Raw genomic sequence first — 23,485 nt, 5'->3', positions numbered from 1 at the left:
ATAGTAAGGAGGGAGAGGCTGATCTATACAGGTTGGCAAGGCAAAGAGACAGAGATGGGCAGGACGTGCAGCAGGTTAGGGTAATAAAGGACAGGGATGGAAGTTTATTGCCAGATGCCAGTAGTGTGACAGGAAGATGGAAAGAGTACTTTAAAGAATTGATAAATGAGGAAAATGAGAGAGAACGAAAAGTAGAAGAGTTGACTGTTGTGGACCAGGAAGTAGCTAAGATTAGTAAGGATGAAGTGAGAAGGGCATTGAAGAGGATGAAGTGTGGAAAGGCACTTGGTCCTGATGATATACCTGTGGAGGTATGGAAGTGTCTAGGAGAGGTAGCAGTAGAATTTCTGACTGGGTTGTTCAACAGGATCTTAGATAGTGACAACATGCCTGAGGAATGGAGGAGAAGTGTGCTGGTGACCATTTTCAAGAACAAGGGAGACGTGCAGAGTTGTGGCAACGACAGAGCAATAAAGCTAATGAGCCACACATCGAAGCTATGGGAAAGAGTTGTTGAAGCTAGACTGAGGGCAGAGGTGAACATTTGTGAGCAGCAGTATGGTTTCATGCCAAAAAAGAGTACCACAGATGCAGTATTTGCTTTGAGAATGTTAATATAGAAGTACAAACAAGGTCAGAAGGAGCTGCATTGTGTCTTTGTAGATCTGGAGAAAGCTTATGACAGGGTACTCAGAGAGGAACTGTGGTTTTGTATGAGGAAGTCTGGAGTAGCAGAGAAGTATGTTCAAGTGGTGCAGGACATGTATAAGGACTGTAAGACAGTGGTGAGGTGTGCTGTAGGTGTGACGGAGGAGTTCAAAGTGGAGGTGGGACTACATCAGGGATCAGTTCTGAGCCCCTTCTTGTTTGCTATGGCAATGGACAGGATGACAGAAGAGGTTAGACAGGAATCTCCATGGACTATGATGTTTGCAGATGACATTGTGATCTGTAGTGTGAGCAGGGAACAGGTGGAAGAGAATTTAGAGGTGTGGAGCTTTGCCCTGGAAAGGAGGGGAATGAAGGTTAGTCGTAGCAAGACGGAGTATCTGTATCTGAATGGGAGGGACCCAAGTGGAAGAGTGAGGTTACAGGGAGAAAAGACTAAGAAGGTGGAGGAGTTTAAGTATTTAGGGTCAACAGTCCAGAGCAATGGAGTGTGTGGAAAAGAAGTGATGAAGCGTGTACAGGCAGGCTGGAACGGGTGGAGAATAGTGTCAGGTGTGATAGAAGAGTTTCAGCTAAAATGAAAGGAAAGGTGTATAAAACTGTGGTGAGACCAGCGATGTTGTTTGGTCTGGAGACAGTGCCACTGAGGAAAAGACAGGAGGCAGAGCTGGAGGTGGCAGAGATGAAGATGCTGAGGTTCTCTTTGGGAGTGATCAGGGTGGATATAATCAGGAATGAGTACATCAGAGGCGCAGCACATGTTAGAGGCTTTGGAGAGAAAGTCAGAGAGGCCAGACTGAGGTCGTTTGGACATATCTAGAGGAGAGATAGTGAGTATATTGGCAGAAGGATGCTGAGTTTCCAAATGCCAGGCAGAATGTCTAGAGGAAGACCAAAGAGGAGGTTTATGGATGTAGTTAAAGAGGACATTAAGATAGTTGGTGTGAGAGCAGAGGATGCAGAGGACAGGGTTAGATGGAGGCACCCCTGAAGGGAAAAGCAGAAAGGAAAATAATATATATGTATATATATTCTGAGCGTTTGTAATTAGATATTGATACAATAACGATACTGTATATCGCCTAAAGGCTATGGACACATCCTGGTTGTAGTACATACCAAAAGTAACACAACTTGAAATAGTACAGTTTTAGGCAAAGTTATACTCACTGATGACATAGAATCAAAACAATAGGTTCAAATAAACACGAGTCCCGATGCATTATCAATATACAGTTCATGTGTAACTCATGTTACGGCTCGTTGCTCTTTGGCTGCTGCACTGGTCTGTATATATTACTGGATAGCCAATAGGCCAAGACATTTGAAGCCGTGAAGCTGCCATTACTCCTCCCAAGAATGGCATGATTTATGATGTTTTAAATTTGTTCAAAAATAAACACTAGGAGGCGGCACGGTGGCTGACTGGTTAGCACGTCCGCCTCCCAGTGTAGAGGATGTGAGATCGAGTCCGGGATTCGGCCTTCCTAGGTGGAGTTTGCATGTTCTCCCCGTGCTTTGCTGGATTTACTCCGGGTACTCCAGTTTCCTCCCACATTCCAAAGACATGAATGTCAGATTGATTGAACTCTCCAAGTTGTCCATAGGTGTGATTGTGAGTGTGGATGGTTGTTTGTCTCTGCGTGCCCTGCGATTGGCTAGCAACCAGTTCAGGGTGTACCCCGCCAACTGCCTGAAACCAGCTGGGATAGGCTCCAGCTCCCCCTGCGACCCTTGTGAGGACTAGCGGTTAATAAAATGGATGGATGGATAAACACGAGGACTTGAGACATTATACAACTTGCCTTAAATACATGTATAAATTACATCCTTAATGATGCTTACAGGAGGAAACTTGTATTTTTTTTTAATTAAAGAATTATAACTGTAATTCAACAAAAGATGTATCTGCCAAATATAATATTGGGGTCTAAGGAACTGAGCAATAAAAGAAAAAGGGCATCTTCAAATCAGCACATACCGTGCTGTCTACTTAAAAAATAGTGACCACCCCATCACAAGCTACAGTTACATACAGATGAATGGGCGCTGCTGCTTTATTGGCGTAGAAGAAGACAAATTAACAGTAGCAGAAGAGTGTATTTCGAGTTAAAGCAAAACAAGCTCAAGGGAAACAAACTAAGGTTGCATTTTGTTTCCCGACTTGTGTAAAATAAACACATAAAGGAAGGTCAGATAAAGACTCGATTTCAGTTTTTAATGTCCAATTTTAAACAAGAAACAGAAACGGCTCGTTCCCGTTCAATGGCGACAGTAACACTGCCTCCCCGTGGACGGCGGAGGAACGGGCCTTAGACACATGTGAATATCTGAGCGCTTGTGTGTGAGTGTTTGTGCGTGCGTGCGTGAGCGCGTGCGTGCGTGTGAGTGTGTGCGTGTGTGAATATCTCGAAACAGCGTGATGTTTGTCTAAAAAAAATTAATGCGCGTGCGCAACGATCCACAAACGCACTTTCGACAACTCGCAAGCAAAAGCAATGAAAAATGCACACACAAAATTAAAAAAAGACGTGAAAATCGCGGATATATTTGTGGATCTGAAAAACACATGCGAAAATCACAAATTTATTTGTGTGAATATTTTTTAGACAAATCTTTCTCCATAGTAAACAAGTAACTACAGTAGCTGTTGGAGAGATGCTAGTCTGCTTCCTCAATGTTGAGGTGTCATTGAGCAAGGTGCCCCCCCCCTTCCCCCCAGTTCAAAAGGTACTGCACTGTATTGCCTGCCCTTATAGATACAGTGTAGGGAATCAGGGATTGTAATGACTTCAATAAAAAATAAAAAATGAAAAAAAATTATGAGAACATGAAAAACAGAAGGACATTTTAACTGTGCAAAATTGCTATTCACTGTTGCTCTGGTTATTTGTTATCCAAACGTAGTAGTACAGTAATAATGTGTGTGGGGGGGGGGTATGTAGTGTTTATGATCAAATTTGGCTCGTTTATTGCTGTATGAGGTTAGTTGGTGTAGTATGAGGTTAGTTGGTGTTTACATTTGTTTTACAATAATGCATGAAGCTGTTTGCACCCTCGACTTAACTCTAAACATGACTTTGTGTAACAGTAGTATTTAGTGGAGACGTCTCCACTTTGCAGTATTTGGAATGATTCTGTGAAATGACGCCACATAGGATAAATCCCGCAGTAACCTTTCCTGACGGCCTGGTGGTGCGTTTGCGCCTCCTGTCTTGAACGAGAGGTGTAACGACACTTTACTTTTCCCATTTCAAGGTTTGGTATCGGTGTTGGGCTCGACTAAAGCGTTTCAGCGAGGCGGAGAGCTTCTTTTAACAGAGCCAAGATGCTGAATATGTGGAAGGTTCGGGAGCTGGTTGACAAGGCGTGAGTATATCGCTGTTCTATAGCCTTTTAGTTTGTGTAGTTTACCTGTTTGAAAGAGACACGTATCAAAAACTTTGACGTCACGTCGCTCGAGCAAGTTAAGCTAGCTTAAATGTTGCTAACCACAGAGGGCAGTTAACACCCAGGAACGTGCATCTTTTAGATATCGGTGTTACTTTACTGTCGGTTGATATGATAGCGTGTACCGTCTCGGCACTTAAGTGCGTTGTTGGTGTTTCTTCTTGACAGGTCAAGCTAATAAACTTAGCCAACAAGCTAATTTCTTAGCGTACTGGCTAGGTGGCTATCTGACCAGGCTAGCCAGCTAAGCTAGTTTGACAGCTTCGGATAATGAAGTGATAACATTGCCGTGACACAAGCATTGATCGACGACCAGGTTGAAATAATATTTTTTAAATACATAAACTGACCGTGTGACCTGGCAGTTATGATACTTGTTAAGTTGTATTCACTTTATCAACACTGTATGAACGTACAGTAAGTAGCAAAGAGAGTCTGTTTCATGTCGAACAAGACTGAACCGGGGAATCTACTGTACTCAATGATTCAAAGAATTTTACCATACAAAAAACATTTCCACAATATGCCACGAAATACGATAACCCAGGTCCGCGGTTAGCCCAGTAAGTCCCAAGAGAAAATAAAATAGAACAACAAAATATGATAAAGAGAAAGGGGGATGTTTATTCATTGTTCTATAACGTTAAGTTTAGCAAGTCAGGTATAAATTCCGGCAGTTAACAAGCGAAATGATTTGACAAGCATATGCAAATAATTCTGCTTTACACTGTGATTCTTAGGTGACAGTCAATTATGTCAGGATAGTAGGATAAAGCCATTAGTAAACATTTAATCTACTTTTAAACTCAACTAACAATTTATAAGGGCTTTTAACATTTCAAGAGTTTCATTTAGCTTATATTTGCCTGACAGACAGTAATTCTTCTATTGCACTTTTTGGATAATTTTTTTGGCAGACACAGCAGTTACAACAGTTTTACAGTATACTGTAAATGGAAATGTGATATTGAAAGTAAGTATTTAAAAAAAAGGGGGTATTGGGCGATTAAATGACGTAGTAAGTGGTACTGAAAAAGTAAATGAAGGCGGTCTAATTTGATCTTTTTTTTTAGTGTTAACACAGAATTAAGTGTGTGTTATGCATCTTTCACAATGATGTAATAAACAAGTTTCTGACTGTGTGCTTCAGTTAGCTTTGTTTGTTTAGTTTATACTAGTCAATGAAGATGATGGGCGTGTGAATCGTAAAACACTTGGTCTCATGAGAATCTACAAACCTATCATTCACGACGGAAATTTAGGTGATAGTGCATCACTGTCAGAGTAACGCAACTTCCACTTTCTCGTCAATATCATTGCAGCGGTCGCAAGTGACTAGATAAAGCATTGCATCACCCAATCCTTTTTGAGACCCTCTTTAAGAGGAGACAAGATGTTGTGCGCTAGTATTCTAACGAGAGCTGGCTGGTATGGACAAAAGTTCATATCTTGATTTTCATGCTAGATATCTCGCTAACGATACAATAACAATTCAATGAAAGCAAAACTTTTTTATGTGTAATTATATGTGTAGTTTTTTTGTGACTGTAGAACTCACTGACGCAATAAATAAAGAATACAATTCACATTTAATGTAAAAAAAAATAATTTTGTGCTACAGCATAAGTGCCTGTTGTGCTTGTTTGTATGCATGTGTTAACTGCATCAATGTGTGTGTTGTATCATACCATATTTCCTTATGTCTGTGGCTTGGCACCTTGGGTAGCTTTAATGCTAAGGCCTGCCACACGGCACAGTGCTTCCGAACCCGACTTGGATTGGACTGTCACCAGTGGTATCTCACTTTGAGGCTCCTCATACAATTTGTAGCATTGTATCCCTTTTTTCATCCACAAAAGAATAATTGCAGGCAAAGTCCACACAGGTTGCTACTGAAATAGGGCGTGAGTGATAATCATAAAGAAAGTGTTAATTTGAAAGGCGAGACTCGTTATGGACTGGAATAGCGCACACCACTCTTGCATATTATCACCACAAGCTTAGCTATCCACTGGTACATATGAAATTATAAATACAGTTGAGTATTGTATAACAATACCTGTGTATATACTGTATTTCTATGGCTTGCTGACGCTTGTGTAAACTACAAGTAAAACCTTGCATTTATGAACCACAATAAATAAATAAATGACAATAACGATACTGTATATCGCCCAGACCTAATGGACCCTAGAGGCTATGGACTTATCCTGGTTGTAGTACATACCAAAAGTAACAGAACTTGAAATAGAGTAGTAAAGTTTTATACAAAGTTATACATTAAGTTTCATCAAGGAAACATTTGACAAACAGGGACTTAAAAAATTTACATACTAGTAGATAAAACAATTTTGTCGCTATGGTGTTATTTTTCTCCTCCAAAGAACACTGTGTCCTCCAACGAGTTACCATCCCGTGCTGGTGTGGACGTAGTGACGCCGCCTGTCTCTACAACCACAGAAAAGGGTGTAACCCATTTAGACTGCCACCAAATCAATGCTGTTCTTTCAGGCCTTGTTGCTGAGGTGGCATGAACATGTGTGCATGTGCCCAGATCCATTTTCGCCACCATGGTTGAAGCTCAGTTGGAACTTAATAATTAATTAATTGTAATAAAATGTTTTGTTATGCTGTACTGTCGGTTATGATTCTGCAGTTTTTGAAAAACATAAAAGTTGATGAACTTACTCTTAAGAATGAACATGAGAACAGCAAGTACTGTACTCGATACATATGCTAGGTATTCCAACACAAACTGGTCAGTGCTGGCAGTTGACTTCTGATTTGTTTAAATTTAGATTTTTCTCTCCCTATTGTAAATAATGGCAGTTGAGTCCCCATTTAAAAAAAAAAATACTGGTTAGGCAGAGTTTTAGATGTTCATTGAGGTAATGTCTCATGAGATTTTTAAGTCTTATAATTTTAATGTCTCTCCGCCTAAGACTAGTATTGAGAACAATTTTCCGGAAATGTTTGACAGATTTCTAAATGAAGGACCTTGTTACTTGTTACTTTGTGTATAACAGAAAATGGCCCCACATTCTTTTTTGCAAGCCTGTATTCTTTTGTGGTTTAATCTCTACAAACTCGTCAGCATTTTTGCACCATTTTGTGACTTCAATGAGGTCACATTCTAACCAGAAAATGAAGTTGCATCATGTTGTGCTTAGGGATCGAAAAGATAACACACATTTTGTATTGTCATCACAATTCTGAGTATTTTTATAGGCGACTGAAACGCCGTCATGTATTAATTAGTTTAACTACCAATGTTGCTGTTTTTGTTTTTACATTCAGTTAGACAAGCCACCAAACTATTTCTATGTAACTTTTTTTAAATGCCATCAAACGAGCTCTCTCGCTCTCTCGCTCTCACTCCCTCTCACTCCCCTTGTTTAAACAGCGACTGAGTGTTTTGGTTTGGATATTAAATACAAAGCATGTTTTGTACTTAAAGCAAGAGTTCACATGGGTGTTTTGTGTCTTCTTCTTTTTCAATTCTCCTTCACAGAACCAATGTGGTTATGAACTACTCAGAGGTGGAGTCTAAAGTCAGAGAGGCCACTAATGATGACTCCTGGGGACCATCAGGACAACTGATGAGTGAAATTTCAAGGTTAGCACAACAATCACTATTTTAAGGATTTGCCGTGCCTATTATTTTGCTGGTCCATTTTACTTAGTAACAGCATTATAGTAAATATTAATTTGCTATTGCACGCGGTCTCTCTCACCTCCAGTATTTTGACAGAAGCAACAGTAACACCACCAGTGTATCTATTCAAAGTACCGTTTTGCTATGTTGCGTCAATCTGGAAGCATTAGCAATAATGCTATACATACTACAGTCATACCATTGTGATAGTGTACTGAAGTAGAGAACCTGTATTCATCATTTCCTGCATTGGTCAAAACTGTCACACCATTGGAAATTACTACAGTTTAAAAAGCACTGTTTTTTATTTGGACTGCCGATTAAATTGGCCAATTATACCCCTTCTAACATTGGTGAAAATCACCGGCACATTGGCTCAAGTTGCCGATTGTATTTCCCTCCATTTACCCTAACAATTTACAAATTAGCACACGGATAACAAAGATCTCATAAATACTCAGAAAACAATATCCTAGCTTTGATTCCATCAATTTGTATACATACACATGTCAGTTAAATACAGTCATTGGATGAGTCTGTCATTTGTTAAGTCCTGGGGCGGCATGGCTCAGTGGTAGAGTGGTTGTCTTCCAACCCAGTAGTTGTGGGTTCAATCCCCAGCCATTGTGACCACATCGATGTGTCCTTGAGCAAGATACTGAACCCCAGTTGCTCCTGATGCTGCGTCATCAGTAGGTACAATGACGAAGCAGTGTTAAAGCGCTTTGTGTACCTCAGGTAGAAAAGTGCTATTTTACAAGCAATGCTTGGGTGAGCATTGCAACTCATGCAGAGGAATTGACTGGGATGTCACCATTTTAACCGTTTGCTTTAAAAATGATAGTCCAACTGCAACATAAATCAAGCAAAATGTGTTAAAGGTTCCGTATCACTGTATTTTAACAGTTAACTATAGGCATATAATCTTACCTTTGACACTCTGGCGATGTAATTTCTTATAAAATATGAGTTATTACGCTGGCTATTTTTCTAACCCGGAAGTAAGACGCCCGGTTCAATGGTTCAGTAAAACCCCGCCTCTGCCTTTGTGGCTGCCGTGCCCCTCTCGTTTTGTGGGCGATGCGCGCAGCAGCATCTGGAGCGCCGTGTTTGCGCACTCCTGCAAGTGAGGCCGCGGCGAGACCGGCCAGCCCCTGCAGTGCAACCACGTTTTCTTTAAATGTGGAAATTGAATGGATGTTCAATTCTTCAATAAGCATTTGTAGCAAAACGGCTCCTTTGCCACAAGAAATTGTAGTGGAGGAGGAGGGGAGAAGAGGAGAAAAAAAAAGCAGTGTGGGATGCAAACCCAGTACCTTCTGCTTTCAGGGTGAGCGCACCAACCACTACACCATAGATGTCAAACTCCGGTCCTGGAGGGCCGTAGTCCTGCAGGTTTTGAATGTTTCCGTTCTCCAACACAGCTGATATATGATCAGCTCATCAGCAAGTTCTGCATAAGCCTGATAACGATCCTGCTGATTGGAATCAGCTTGTGTGGGGAGAGGGAAACCTCCAAAACCTGCAGGACTGCGGCCCTCCAGGACCATAGTTTGACACCTATGCACAACATCATTAATTCATATTGGTTCATAAATGCAAGGTTTTACTTGTAGTTTACACAAGCGTCGGCCGCAGCACGTGGAACCTTTATGAGAATTTAAGACGGCCAATTGTCATTGCACTTTGGCATTGCAAATGTGAAGGATAATTGATTGCTTTGAATTCACTTGGACATAATGTTTACTGATAAAGGCAACTTTGATCAATCTTTGATCTTGCGAGCATGGAGATCTCAGAAAAAGTGGGCGTGTGTATAGTCCGCAGTGGCCGCTGCGGGTGTGGGTCCTTTCGTGTGTTGGGAGGATCTGGTGCTTGGAGAACAGAATGACCTAGAATTTGTCATAGAGGGGCTATTGGAGGAAAGCACCACTTCGGCTATGTTTTTGGTGAGGAATTAGCATTTTAACATGGCTAAAAGCTCCAAAAAGTTGATGAGCTCCAAAAAGTTGATTTTCACCTTACTAACCCTTTAAATATGACAAGGATTAATGTCCTTATAACTTTAGCAATTCAAATGCATTCTAGGAACCGAGTGGTTTTACCGTTATTATCATAGATATGAACAATCGTAGATAACATGCCTACGGCGTCACAGTGTTGCTGCATTCCGTTCCCGTGAACATTACGAAAACCAAAATATCAAGGATGCATCTTCTGTACTAATAGTACATGCTTTGGCGTTGACAAAAAAGTAAGCTTCATGAAAATTGTTTGAGAAATGAGCACATTATGACTTATTTTCAATGCACATGCATTGCCTTCGATGGGAACATTGCCGCCACTAACGTAGCTGAGCTGGGCTGCAACTTAACATGGCAGTTGAAGCACTCATGCTTTTCTAACAAGAGATTAGCTAGCCGAGCACTGACGTTGAAAGCTGACGTTGTTTAACTTAATTGGTTGATTAATCAGTAATTTTTTTCTTGCCAAATATCAATATCGCCATCGGCCTCCATAAATACATATTAGTCAAGCCCTAATTTACATCTATATTATTGATCTTACGGTTGCTCTTACATGACATCATTTGAGAGAGAAATAACGTTTTGCCCCGTAACAATTTTACAAGACATGCCAGATAAAATATTGGCTATGATGTATTCTAGATAAAAAATTTAATATGTGACCTATTTCTTGCCCCTGTAAATGTGTCAATGTTCAGAGCCACCTTCATGTATGAGCAGTTCCCCGAGGTGATGAACATGCTGTGGACTCGAATGCTGAGAGATAACAAGAAGAACTGGAGGAGAGTCTACAAGGTCTGCTGGCCATGTACCACAAACTCTTTGCATACACTATGTAAAATAAGGCAAAGACCCATGGTCACAATTGGAGGAAAGATTATTTAACTACTCATTAACACAATTAAGATATGGTTTGAAAGGAAATCAATAGGATGTTTTTTAAAAACATATGCTGAGTTGTCTCCACCGGCCCAGCGAAAAAATCTAATCTCTCTTTATCATTTTGGTTGTATGCTATATTCATCAATCATTAATCCTGACGTTACTCTTACAACTTGTATCATCTGTCCTGCCTTGCAGTCCCTACTGCTGCTTGCTCATCTAATCAGGAATGGATCAGAGCGGGTTGTCACTAGTGCCAGAGAACATCTATATGACCTCAGATCATTAGAAAGCTACCACTTTGTTGGTAAGTGCCCCCCCCCCCCCCCCCCCCCCATGCTTCCCTTTGCAGTTTGGAATAGGGGTGCATACGACAGCATGTCAACCCCTTGCAACTCTTTGTCACTTTAATTCCAAAGATCTGCTTTGATAATGAGAGGCTTTCACAGAACAGAATGTTAATTAAGAAAAGCTCTAGTGTGAGCTATGATGAAAGCTTTGCTTATTACACAATTACGCGCGCGCACACACACACACACGCACAAGTTGCTTAAAGTTAAAGTTGCTTTCATTATTTTCAACCATGTGTGTATTTAAGGTGGAAAAACTGTTAATTTTCTGCTTAGCGGTAGTTATATAGTATTCCGTGTATGCAAGTCAGCACTTACAGGTAACATTATTTTTTTTTTTTATCCATTCCATGTTTTAATGCTACATGATATATATGTACTGTTCCTAGATGAGCATGGGAAGGACCAAGGAGTGAATGTGAGGCAGAAGGTGAAGGATATGGTGGAGTTGGTTCAGGACGATGAAAGACTAAGGGAAGAGCGGAAAAAGGCCAAGAAAAATAAAGATAAATATGTTGGTGTGTCTTCCGACAGTAGAGGATTCAGAAGTTACTGTAAGTCCAGTCTTGGCAAGTGTAAACTAATCCCAGTCCCTTTCATAAAAACGTTGAAATTTCTGACCTTCTCCTGTGATTTCCTCCAGCGTCAGATAGGTATGACTCCAGTGAAAGCCGTAACCGATGGGATGATGACTGGGAGAATAACAAAGGGCAGTTTCCTTTCAGCGATAAATTGGGAGAGATCAGTGACAAGATTGGAAGCACTATTGACGATACCATCAACAAGTTTAGGAAGAAGGATAGAGACGACTCACCAGACCGATTTAGGTAGGGGATTCGAATAAGTGGTAATTTCCCAAATATCAGCAATCATCATCTATGCAATGTATGCCCACACGCCTTTCACACTAGTATGGCTGATTTTAAATCTCTTCAAAACTCATTCAAACATGTTTTTTCTGACTCATTTTTTGGGGGGAGCTTTGTTTTTCGTGTATTTTTTTTAAATTTTCCGCTTTTTTCTTTTTGCTGTTTTACTGCATATTTTTTTCTGTCATAAATTTTTGGCGGAAAGGGGGGGGGGGGTTATTCAGAAAAACAGGAGGGAAAAAGTACTCAGACAAACAGAAAAAAGTATTCAGGAAAAAAAAAAAATCCCCAAAACAGAGCACTAGCTTCTGTTTTTCTGAGTAATTTATTTATTTATTTTTTAACCTCTGAACTCGAAGTGACTTGTTGCAGACTCGCTAATGGCGAACACTTTCCCGCATGCTATACGCTTCCGTAGAATCTTAACTGTTAGCTTACTAAAATCATGCCAATCGATTGACATGTTTGTATACTGAGCCAGTAAGTGATATAGTTAGGTACTTTGGAAGTATGTGGGAAATTGTCCACTATTAGCGAGTCTCCAACAAGTCACTTGGAGTACAGAGGTTAGAAAAAAACAAAAAAAACAAGCTGGTATTGTTTTTCATATTTTTTTTTTCAGTTTTTCTGAATATTACACCTTTTCGGATTTTTTTTATGGCAGAAAAAAAATCTGTTAAACTAAACAAAAAATACTCAGAAAAACAGAAAAAAACAAAAGCTCCCTGAAAAAAATTGTCAGAAAAACAAGAGTTTTTTCCCCCCAAATTGAATTCAATACGCTTCTGTAAAAAATGGCTATATCTTACTTCTATGCATTTTATATCCCACAGTAGTGTACATGACTCTGGGAATGAGGTGGATGGCTGTTTGAAAGGTCTTCAGTTTGAATAATAATAATAATAGGATACATTAAATTGCTGACTAGTTTGAGCAATGATAAATGTAAGTCACAATTTGAGGATCAATATTTGAAAGAGATATGTAAGTTGTTGTGACTTTTAGCTTGTCTCATCAGGGGTCGTCAGACTCATCACTGCAAGTCACTTGTGAACGGGGAAAACACATTAAGCATACAAGTATCAATTAAATTAAAATTATTAAATATATTTATCTGGAATACCCCCAATTGAATACTAGACTGATCAAACTGATGTTGCCTATGTTTTGTTTTTAATCAAGAAAAGTAAAAAAGTGCATGACATACTGGTTAAATTTTATCTCCAAATGTGTTGCATATCTGTGACCTCGACTGAGGCAGGCCTGTGGTGTTCATGCTCTGTGTACTATTCATGCTGAAGTTGAAGCTCTGAGAGGAAGTAAATGACTTAGTTGGCCCCATCAAGTCAAACAGAAAAACTGGACAGTATAATTATTGAGGGGAGAGTAGTGGCATGTAAAATCCTTAGAATGTTAATGACAATACAAAATAAAGTGTTACATTTATCTATTCCGTCCCCCTCCACAAACTGTTGCGTTATTTTGTTAGTGATAAGAATTTGACCTCACTGAAGTCATACAAAACGGTAGTTAAATGCTAATGAGAATGTAGAAGTTCGACCACAAAAGAACAAAAACTCAGAATAAAGAATGGTGCGCCTTTGTTGTTAAATGTTTTAAGATTAAATCAAATTTAAATCCACAGTTTCCAAGTGATGTTTAAGAGCAAAGTTACAGAATGACCTGCTTTTGTCAAAATACCCCAAGGATCAAGAATTAGAGCACACCTTTCACCTTTGTCATTGTCACCTTTGTAGAGCCCTTTTGAAATCAGCCTGTTTGAGAGTGGCTTCTACTGTGTATTCACTTATAGTTTGTCACCAAGCCTCCAATTTACACTTGACAATTACTGTGCAGATCCATTCAGCACATTCAGCAGATGCTTGGCCAAAAACAAATAATCTCCAGCACAAAATCCTACAATTTGTATTTTATCACTTGCATAAGCTGAACCAACTTCATTACAGTATTCCAAAATATAACGATATCTCAAGCAGCGAGATTAAGCATGGACTTTCTGTAATTTGTTATTTTCCCCTTGACCAGTGACACTGAGGAGGAGCGAAGTCGCTCATCTCAGAATGGCAAGTCGGGTAAAGAGTTCAAAGATGAAGAAGAGACTGTTACCACCAAGAGTGTACAAATAGTCCAAGCAACAGAGACTACAGCAACCCGCAAGAGAGGAGGCATCCCATCTAAGAAAGTGGACTTGGGGGCAGCGGCCCAGTACACAGGAGACAAGAGCCCAAATGCCACCACCAAACAGGTTGTGTGTGAATACACTTAAGATCAACAGCAAGTACAATTTGTCCCTCTTCTGATCTATCTGTATTCTCTATTGCAGCCACAATCTGCAGCAACACAGCCCTCGAGTAGCGGACTAGTTGACCTACTAATGACAGAGTCAACACCTTCACAGCCTCATTCAACTGGTATACTTTTCTGAACTTTTAGGGCATACCATTTATTGAAGTTGGGTTTTAGAGGAGGCAATATTGGTGTTTGTTTACCGAGTTGTGTCTGGTGCAGTTGTCAACCACAAGACATACATTGCAACTGAAAACATCACAGCGTAAAAGATAGGGCGAATTAATCGAAATTCAATTACAATCTCAATTATTACAAATAATCGTGATTACTATTTTCTTCATAATTGAGCAGCCCTAGTAAAAAATCTGATTTACAACTCCATCAGAATAAGCAAAGCTACACGTAGCGGTAGCTATAGTCTAATCATGTGAGGGAGGATTCGTTGGTGGTTAATGGTACACTGTTTATAAAATGAAAAGGCATGATGGAGATTAATTCTTAATTAAAACTTTATTCGTCATACACGGCAGCTAGAGCGACAACACTTCCTGATTCCCTATCAGCTGACTAAACACAAACCAATCACAAGCTAGCATACTTTAGGTAAGCGCAAGTGAATGACGGAAAGCAGCAGATTCGACACATCAACTTAGATATTTGTACAAAGAAAATACCAAAATGTATGAATGTGTAAATAATAATTCTGTAAACATAAATGTACAAGTAAATATTTATTTTAACAAATTATCATAAATGCTTGATCCTCAAGGTGTGGACCTTCGCAAAGCGAGGCGTCTTTGTCGCTGGCAGTACCCAACACGTCAAAGTGCGAATGCTTAACATGATATGGTTAAAGCCATTACTAGCTCCTTATTTGAAAACCCGACCGAAAAGTATTGGCACAAACATCCGAGTACTACGCTGCGTGTATTTGTCGTAAGGTTCTAAGATTTTTTCTCGCAAATCTGCCACTTTATAAAGTCGCAAATTTACAAAATTTACCACTTTATGAAGTGGCAAATTTGCACCCCGCCCTTTAAAAAAAAAAATATATACATATATATATATATATATATATATATATATATATATATATAGCCCTAATACGCCGTCGTAGAAAAACGGGCCTCCGTCAGTGACGGAATGACGGACAGTGCGTCAGAAGTGATGGAATGCCCACCTCTGCCTAAACCATTGTGTGATTGGTACTGAAGTGTCAAGTAACTTACAGTAAATCTGTAACATGCAGTGTGTTTCTTTTTTTCTCTCACACAAACACATATCCACACAATCAATTCAGGTCCATACAGTGAAGTTGATTTGTTGAGTCCATACACCTGGCTTTTCAAGGCAATGGGAAATTTCGATCTGATGGGCTAACAAGCGAGCTGTCAAGCTAGCTCACTTCAAACCGACAGTTGCGCACTTGTCACAATGTGTGCAGCTGCTGGTGCTAGCGTCAGTGAGTTCTGGGGACAGTTGGAGGGGGGAGCTAATGTATAGGAACTAAGTGCACCAGATGTTTTTTGGACTAGTCCCTGGTGAGTGAAGAGGGCGGGAGAACTGAACAGATGTCAGCACCCCTCCTTTTTGCCCAACACTCCTGAACACACTGAAGGAATGCTAACTGTCAGCTGAGCACCTGGAGCTCTTCTCTGAAATGGACATCTTTATGACTCGTTCTCATTGCAGACTTGATGAGTGGATTTGCAGACTTCTCTTCACCTGCTGCTTCTGCCGGCCTTTCCACAGGATCTGGTAGGATTGGAGACTTTCTTTTAAGTATGTGTTGTGCCATTGTAGCTACTCCAGCATGCTACTAGAATATTCAGAAGGAAAGCTGGCCATATGGCACATGCTACCTGCTCTGCATAACAAGAACAGACACACATCAGCTCCAGTTATAGATGACAAGGAGACAGGGACAGAGGAATACGGGGCGGGGGTTGATGGGGCTGCAGAGGAAGTTGAGACAGAGACAACAAACAGAATCAATTGAATTAAATTTTTTAATTTGGCATTAGTTATCACTGAAAAAACCATCCATGAAAATGGACTGACCCTGCTTAGTCATCTGTTGATGTGCCAGGACAGGTTTGATTTGTTTGCAGAATGTCATTGTTATTTATATTCCATTTATATCAATAGCACAGCAACCTTCACACAGCTAACTAACTTTTTTTTCTCTTTTATCCTGCAGCGGCACCAGTCTCCAGCAACAACGGTGACTTTGGAGAGTGGAATGCATTCCCTGGTGGCCAGATGCCAGCATCTGCTCAGCCTTTAGACACCAGTGGAAATGACCTCTTTGGAGCCATGAGAGCAGGTCCTGCTCTGGCCCCCGCCCCAGTGGCCGCTGCGGGCACCAGTTCGTCCTCAGCAAATCTGTTTGACTTGATGGGGCCAACTCAGACATTTACTTCCTCTCAAAGCCTCAACTTCAGCATGAATAGTACACAGAGCATGAACACCACAGGCCTGGCTCAGTCGAGGTCACAGGTATGCATGGTTGCACTCGTACACCAATGCATCCATTCTTAATAATTTATCAGTATGCTTAGCGTTACATGACATCAGTTTCATGCTGACATTTTTGCGGGAATTACACTTGGCAGATTTGGAGTGCTGATATGGTCAGTTAATGTTGCTTGACTGATGTGTATAATTCAAAATGGACTCGAGAGCATATTATGGAGACAATATGTTATCACAATATTTGCCAACGAGAGCGTCACTCTCCAACATTTCTAATCAGTATAGAACCTGCTAAATGCACTTTTTAACCACATTTATGTGAAAGTAAAGCCTTTTGTGAAGGCTTTCTTTGAAAATAAAAGTAAACTTGATATATGATTATATTATTGATTTTTCTTAGGCTAATTCTGACGTAGAAAACGTTCTCTCGCACTTCTTTGTGGAGTTTGGCGTTGTAAGTTTAAAATAATTATTGTAAGACATAAGCATGGATAACTGTTATTCTGCATTAATTACAAGGACAGGAGACATGACCTTTTGTGAAATCTGCTGTCTGAATTGCTAAAACAATGTTGTCTCTGGAGACATATCGTTTTGCTAATAGATACATATTTTTTTTCAACTCCAACGACAAAAGACAGTACATGATCAATAGAACATGACAGCAAAGAAACAAAAAGACAATTACTTCTAACAGAGTCACATGATCAAAGGTGATTATTGTGCATAGTACACACAGTCTGCCTAGAAGGAGGTAAATATGGTAAGGGAAAATTTATTTGTGACATCAAATTAAAGTAAGTAGGATTATTGAATTTAGATCAACTATTAACAACATTTCTGCTTTTTACTGCTTTCTAAAAATAAAACAACACATAAATAGTGTATCTGTGGAGTGCATAAATCAAGTGTCAAATGATACAACCAAGCAAGCAAATTGTTATGAATTTGGCCAAATTATAACATCACACGCTAAATGTACACAATAGCGCTACCACGCAAGGTTTTCCACATAGGACTCTACAGCTAAACCCATTTTTAAGCGACGGTCCTATGAAAGTTGATAGGTCAACGCCAATAAGTAAACAGCTGCATTGCTAGCAAAAAAAAGAAGAAGCTTTTACTAACAGCATTATCAGCATTAGTTTCTGATAAGCGGCACATATTCGTGTCTGCTGCATGTGTCACGCACACACATCCGTGGTGAAAAAGTGCTGCTTCCACAAGCGAAAATACTCTTTGACTTTTGTCTCAATGGGGATTTGTTTTCCTTGTCAGAATATTGGGATGCTTGAGAGCAAGTACACACTTGTTTCATGAATTTGTCCTAGCTCTGCTGTCATGCCCTGGTAATGAAAGCGATACTCAACATTGGCCCCACGTGTAGGAGCTCATTTGAATGAGACAGGATCGCCCCCACCAAACAGCTGTTTTTCAGTCTGGCAAAAATAGTTGAAAATGATGTTATGATTCTTGATCCTTGGGCAGTTTGAATTGCATGGCAACAATAGTGTCATCAGAACATCACAGACATTCCAAATTATTAAGACACCTTGGAGCTGCAGTTAATTAAAATAAAAATGAACTGCAATGTGCTGAGATATGTCCAATGTTAAAGTCATGATGAATGTTTTGCAATATGGTTTGTGTAGCCACAGTTCAAATGAGGGCACTCAGTACTGATGTAGTGGGGGTTAGCCGACTCATGCCGGGGGCCCAAGTGCATAACTAGGCCCGGTTTTAGTCACCCCCAGAAAATCCGGACAACTAAGAAGGTGAAACAGTTTAATGTTATAGCTCACCAATAGAGCACGAAATTATCAATTGATTAGAATTTATCGTCATACATATTTAATGGGTTTTTTTTTAACTCATTCACTCCCAGCCATTTTTACTGAAGCAACCCGCTTCGCACCCGGCTGTTTTACAGAATTTTGGCTGATTTTGCAACGCCCACAGAATAGTGTGCAATGGCCAATGCCTTGTCATTGAGTGAATGCCAGTTGCAATCTTCAAGTTGGAGAAAAAAAAACATGGAACCTTCCAAAAGAAAGATTAGAGTCTCTTCTTTCATCAGGAAAAAAAGTATAATTCTATCTTTTTCAGTTTTGCAGCAATTCGTATTAGAATATAGCTAAGTTTCATCATTATTCACAAATCTGTTTAGAACTGTAGGTAAATGAGCTTTTTTCAACATGGCCCTGGTTGATCTCGTATACTCTGCCGCCACCTCTTGGCCGTTTTTGAAATAACTACCATTGTTTCATGCATTCTCTTCAGTTCAGAGGCTGCATCAAAGCACATATAAATAATTTTTTTGTAGCATGGTAATATTTAAGATAGAATGTTTTTTTTAGCAGATGAGTTATGTGGCTTCACAAGGTGTTTCCGAACCCGAATATGCTTGTGGCTGTCAGCTGTGTCTCTTTCAAGTGGTGCTTGACCTACTTAAACAAAAGCAGACAAGTGAATTAGATCTCAACTTGGACCCACAGCTCTCACCTATTAGTCTTGCATATTGCTGTGATTGTATCATAAAATATTTCTCACCTTAAGACAGAAAAGAGAAATACCTGAAGAGCTCTTTGTGGTTAAGACTGCCCGTTTAAGGTCATTTTTTTATTTATGCCTTTGCCAGCCCCTCCCGAACATTGGGGCGCCTCTACAGCCGCAGACTGCTCAGCAGGGAGTCGTTTCTCATTGTGCTGCAGCCAAAGCGTCGCTCCCTTCCACCTGGTCAGACCACTCGGTGAACATCAGCCTCGACTCGCTGGGACCCAGCATGCAGGCGCCCAAGCAGAGTCAACCCACCCTCAACACACTTCAACAAGGTAACAGAAAGACGGCGACGTCCATTCGAATTGTGTGACCGACCTGCTTTTCAAGCATCACGTCAATAATACTAATTGAGTCTTTGTTGGTATAACCACATGGTTTCAACCTCAACATGAAAGGCTTACACACACGCAAGTAGGCTAATTAGAAGGATGCTCATGAATAAACAATCATTAAGATCATTAAGAATTTTGTCAATCTGGCAATCTTTTGGCAACGCCGTCCTAATGAATGTGGCAGCAAACAGTCAGGCTTGCAATTAATTTGATCTACAGTGGAAGCTCTAATCTGTTCCAAAGATAAATTGAGGGGAACAAAAAGGACATTTTAACATTCTTAACAGTATTACACTTGCAAAAAAAAATATGTAGCTACTGCTATTAGCAAAATGTATACAAACAAAAAACACTGTCTCAATGCTAATGGTAAGAAGTAGTAACCAATGCTCAACCAAGGATTTCTGAGCCACTGTGGCTTTCCACATTAAGATAATTACATGTGTGATGACCATTGACACAACCCGCCAATCCCGCAGTGATATTTTGCACACTGGCTAGACAGCAAGGTGGTCAAAAATAACTGCTACAAAGGACTGTGTGAAAGAGGCTTAACTGTAAAACAAATGGGGAAAAGATTGTATTTGAATTAAACCAATCCATTATCAATACATAACGGGGGGAAATCACACACACAGTTTTGACAGTAAAATGTCGTGTTAAGTATGTTTCAATATTTCGGTGTAAAAATAATAATACATTTAATTTGTAATGCACTTTACATTTCAAAGAAATCTCAAAGTGTTACTTGCCTTCCTCCAAGTGTTGCACAAAGTAAAGGAAAATACTGAAAACCTGCAGCTAATCCCTTGATGCTCACTGAACTCTAGCCGTTCTTGCTGAGCAGAGGTTCTGTACAATATGATGATGTTATATGAAATATTTGCAATCATAACCTACATTAATTTGCGCCTTTAAGGAGTCCAAGGACACTTATTTTGTAACGAAAATGATGGTTGAATTTCAAGAAATATTTTGCAAAGTAATGAAAGTATGAGCGCAAGGTATCAGTATCGGACCAACACCCGGCCTTATTTCAAGGTACTGCTACTCACAATGGCGGCCAATGCCAGTATCGGTCGCCCTCTTGTGGCCGTTTTATGATCAATTACTAGAGAATTGCCATTCATTTCAAGCAATTAAGGAAAATGCTATATTGGGATTTATGGGGCTTTCTCGAAAATTCTCTTTTTGTATCAAAAGTGCTAGTGGTATCGGTACGTGGTATCGTTATGAATATTCAATAGTTGAGTATTATAATTTGCAGTTAAACAGCACTTGCAGTGTATCAAAATAATCTATATAATTCAAGTGTGTGCCCTGAAAGACTTGTTGAATGCATTGCAGGCACCCAGGCCAGTGCTAACATGCTGTCACAAGGATTTTCCACAATGAGCCTTGGACCCTCAGCAGTCAGACCGCCAGTCAATGCCATGGTGCACCCGGGTGCTGGAATGGGAATGGCAATGGTGCCCAACCCTGGCATGATGGCCATGGGGATGCCCGCCAACCAGGCCATGATGGGAATGGCAATGGCTTCCAACCAGGGCATGATGGGGATGGGCATGGGAGGGGCGCCGATGGCGATGCCGATGGCGATGGGAATGGGAATGGGCATGAACCCGGGAATGGTGCAGCAGCCCAAACATGACGCCTTCGCTGACTTTGCGAACTTTAGCAAGTGATGAAGAGCAGCAGCAGAGATGAGCCGAGGGTTTTTGGTGAAGGATTGTTCTGAGCTTCAAACAAAGAGTACTTGAATCATGTCAACTCTCACAATACCAACACCCTGCAATCTCTTTATTTTAAACAAATAATGCTGTGTAGTGAAATGGATTGGAATGGATGTGCGTGCGTGCGTGCGTGCGTGCGTGCGTGCGTGCGTGTGAGCGTATGCATGTGTGTGTGTGTGTGTGTGTGTGTAGTGTGAGCCAATGATCGGTGCGGTCTTCAGACAGCTATGGTAAATTGTGTGCCTTGCTGGTCATGAATGTCAGGCGTGTTTGCTTTTATAACCTCAATCAAATGGAATCAGCAGAATAGCAAAAATGTATATAAATATATATCGGTAGATGCATCACTTTTTGAGATGCCTTCTATGGAATGATGTGTTTGGAGAACATGATCAGCCATTTTAACGTTCTAATATATCAAGTTACCTCTCATTTTGTCCTCTGTCTTCCTTTAGCCTTTAAATAGAAATTTACATCTCGTTTCTTGAACTTAGATCTGCAGTGAATGAGTGAAGGTAACAATGTCATTAGTTGCGTCATCCACACACAAATGATTTCAATGAAGAGCACATTGTTACTACAGAAGAGGATTAGGGCTAGTAAAGAGGGGAAAAAGGGTGGGCAGAATTTTGACCTTCGAGTGAATTCTGAATTTGTGACGTAGAGTTATGAATTGTGGGAGGAGTCAGAAAGTCAACCGCATCTATGTTGTAAATTGGCCCACTCTTGTATTTTTTTTTCTGACTTTCTGACTGTGTGTGTGTGTGTTGGGGGTGCAGAATTCTGAGAATAAAGTCAGAATTCTGACAACTTTTTCTCTCTCTATCTTCACTGGTCTTAATCCTCTTCCGTAATGTTACCTTGTTACCTATTGGCTGCAAAAGGCAGTTTTCCACAGTCAGACCATCCTTTTTTTTTGGTACATTATTGTGACTCTTCTTGCTGTTGTAAATATATAAATGACTTGTAAAGAAGCATGTAATCACTTTGCATTGAAAGAAGATAATCAGTACTTGGGGAGTGTTCTTTGTTGCCTCCCAAGTACAAGAACCCAGAGTGCCTGGAAGACCTTTGCCTTTTCTCTTCAGTTCACTTCCATAAAGAAGACAATGTGACCATGCATTGGTGAAGGCAGCAACCACACCATGTGCAAATACTCTGTTTGTACTCGTGCCTCAAGCCAAGAAACTGTCAGTACACAAAGGCAGTTGTCTTAATTAGTTCACTTATGCTGTTTGTTTATCCCTTAAACATCTTTACTTCCTCTCGCTTGTTGTATAATTGCAGACTGTTTGGCGATTGCATCACATTTGCCTTTTATTCTTCATATTTAAAACCGCTCACATGCAGTATTTGTCAGCTTGAGTGTATTGCGTTGCGACCAAGCAGGTGTTGAGAGAGTGATGATGAGCGCGAGGATGAAATGTGGTGCTGATCTGTTGGATGTGCATACAAAGCACTGCTCCTCACTGGACCAAGTGCCTCCTGACCCTTGTAACTGTAATATTACATCAATCTCGGGTGCCTAACTACCCCCCTCTCCAGTTTGCCAACGATGTTATTAATCATTTACACGCCAGAGTTGAAGGAAGTGGATCCTGCAGCCTTTGGGAGCTCAAAAGGTCTTGCACACTGATACATTGTAGCCTTTTATTGAAGTCTGAAGCATTACAATGACCAAAATCTCGTGTTTTCTTTCATTAGTTTTATGCAGGTTTATTATTTTGTTTCTACTGTTGATCTTCTATAAGACTGGGGTTGTTACTGAAACACTAGTATATGCAAATTTCCGAAAGTCCTTTGAGAAAGTTTGCATTCTTCCCATTTTGATTTACACAGCAATATTGCTTATCTACAACATTAAACCGTTGATTGAAATGAATTAATGGTGTGTGTTATTTGGTGCGTTGTTAGCGTCATTCGAAAGCGCTTCAAGCAGCACAAGTGATGCTCACTACTTGTAGTTGATGGAAACGTGATCAAAAGTATCAAGATACGTAAACTCTGAAAAGTCTTGTGAATCTAGTAGCAGCGTTGAGAAATTGTAGACATCTAATAAGTGAACTTGATTGCTTGATAGTTTTATGTACATGGCTATGGCATGTATATATTGCCCAAACTAAACATTTAAAAACCTGAGGATTTTTTCTTTTTACGGTTTTATGTAATTGCTG

The 23,485-nt window shown here is 40.2% G+C and overlaps 1 protein-coding gene across 2 annotated transcripts; it reads left to right on the top strand.

The window, feature by feature from the left end:
• The first annotated feature begins 3,859 nt into the window (after positions 1-3,859).
• clint1a (clathrin interactor 1a) lies at positions 3,860-23,193 on the top strand. Of its 2 annotated transcripts, XM_086085194.1 has the most exons (12): positions 3,860-4,038; positions 7,631-7,735; positions 10,500-10,596; positions 10,882-10,990; positions 11,423-11,587; positions 11,677-11,860; positions 13,949-14,168; positions 14,247-14,334; positions 15,905-15,970; positions 16,413-16,711; positions 19,326-19,518; positions 20,926-23,193. In XM_086085194.1, the coding sequence occupies exons 1-12, from the start codon at positions 3,998-4,000 to the stop codon at positions 21,261-21,263; spliced, it is 1,905 nt and encodes a 634-aa protein (XP_085941320.1). In that variant the 5' UTR covers positions 3,860-3,997; the 3' UTR covers positions 21,264-23,193. The 2 variants fall into 2 exon arrangements, with proteins under 2 accessions (XP_085941320.1, XP_085941321.1); XM_086085195.1 differs by lacking the exons at positions 3,860-4,038; positions 7,631-7,735 and adding an exon at positions 9,598-9,723.
• Positions 23,194-23,485: the final 292 nt, after the last annotated feature.

The sequence above is a fragment of the Leptonotus elevatus genome, chromosome 9, assembly GCF_054856555.1.
Source record: "Leptonotus elevatus isolate MCC_2025b chromosome 9, RoL_Lele_1.0, whole genome shotgun sequence".
Taxonomy (NCBI): domain Eukaryota; kingdom Metazoa; phylum Chordata; class Actinopteri; order Syngnathiformes; family Syngnathidae; genus Leptonotus; species Leptonotus elevatus.
This window is presented reverse-complemented; position numbering and strand designations above follow the sequence as displayed.

Excerpts from the sequence above, each read along its gene's own strand:
- clint1a (XM_086085194.1), top strand. The coding sequence starts at position 3,998 with ATGCTGAATATGTGGAAGGTTCGGGAGCTGGTTGACAAGGC. Across the intron at positions 10,991-11,422 it reads AGAAAGCTACCACTTTGTTG|ATGAGCATGGGAAGGACCAA; the intron begins GTAAGTGCCCCC and ends TACTGTTCCTAG. Across the intron at positions 11,588-11,676 it reads TAGAGGATTCAGAAGTTACT|CGTCAGATAGGTATGACTCC; the intron begins GTAAGTCCAGTC and ends GATTTCCTCCAG.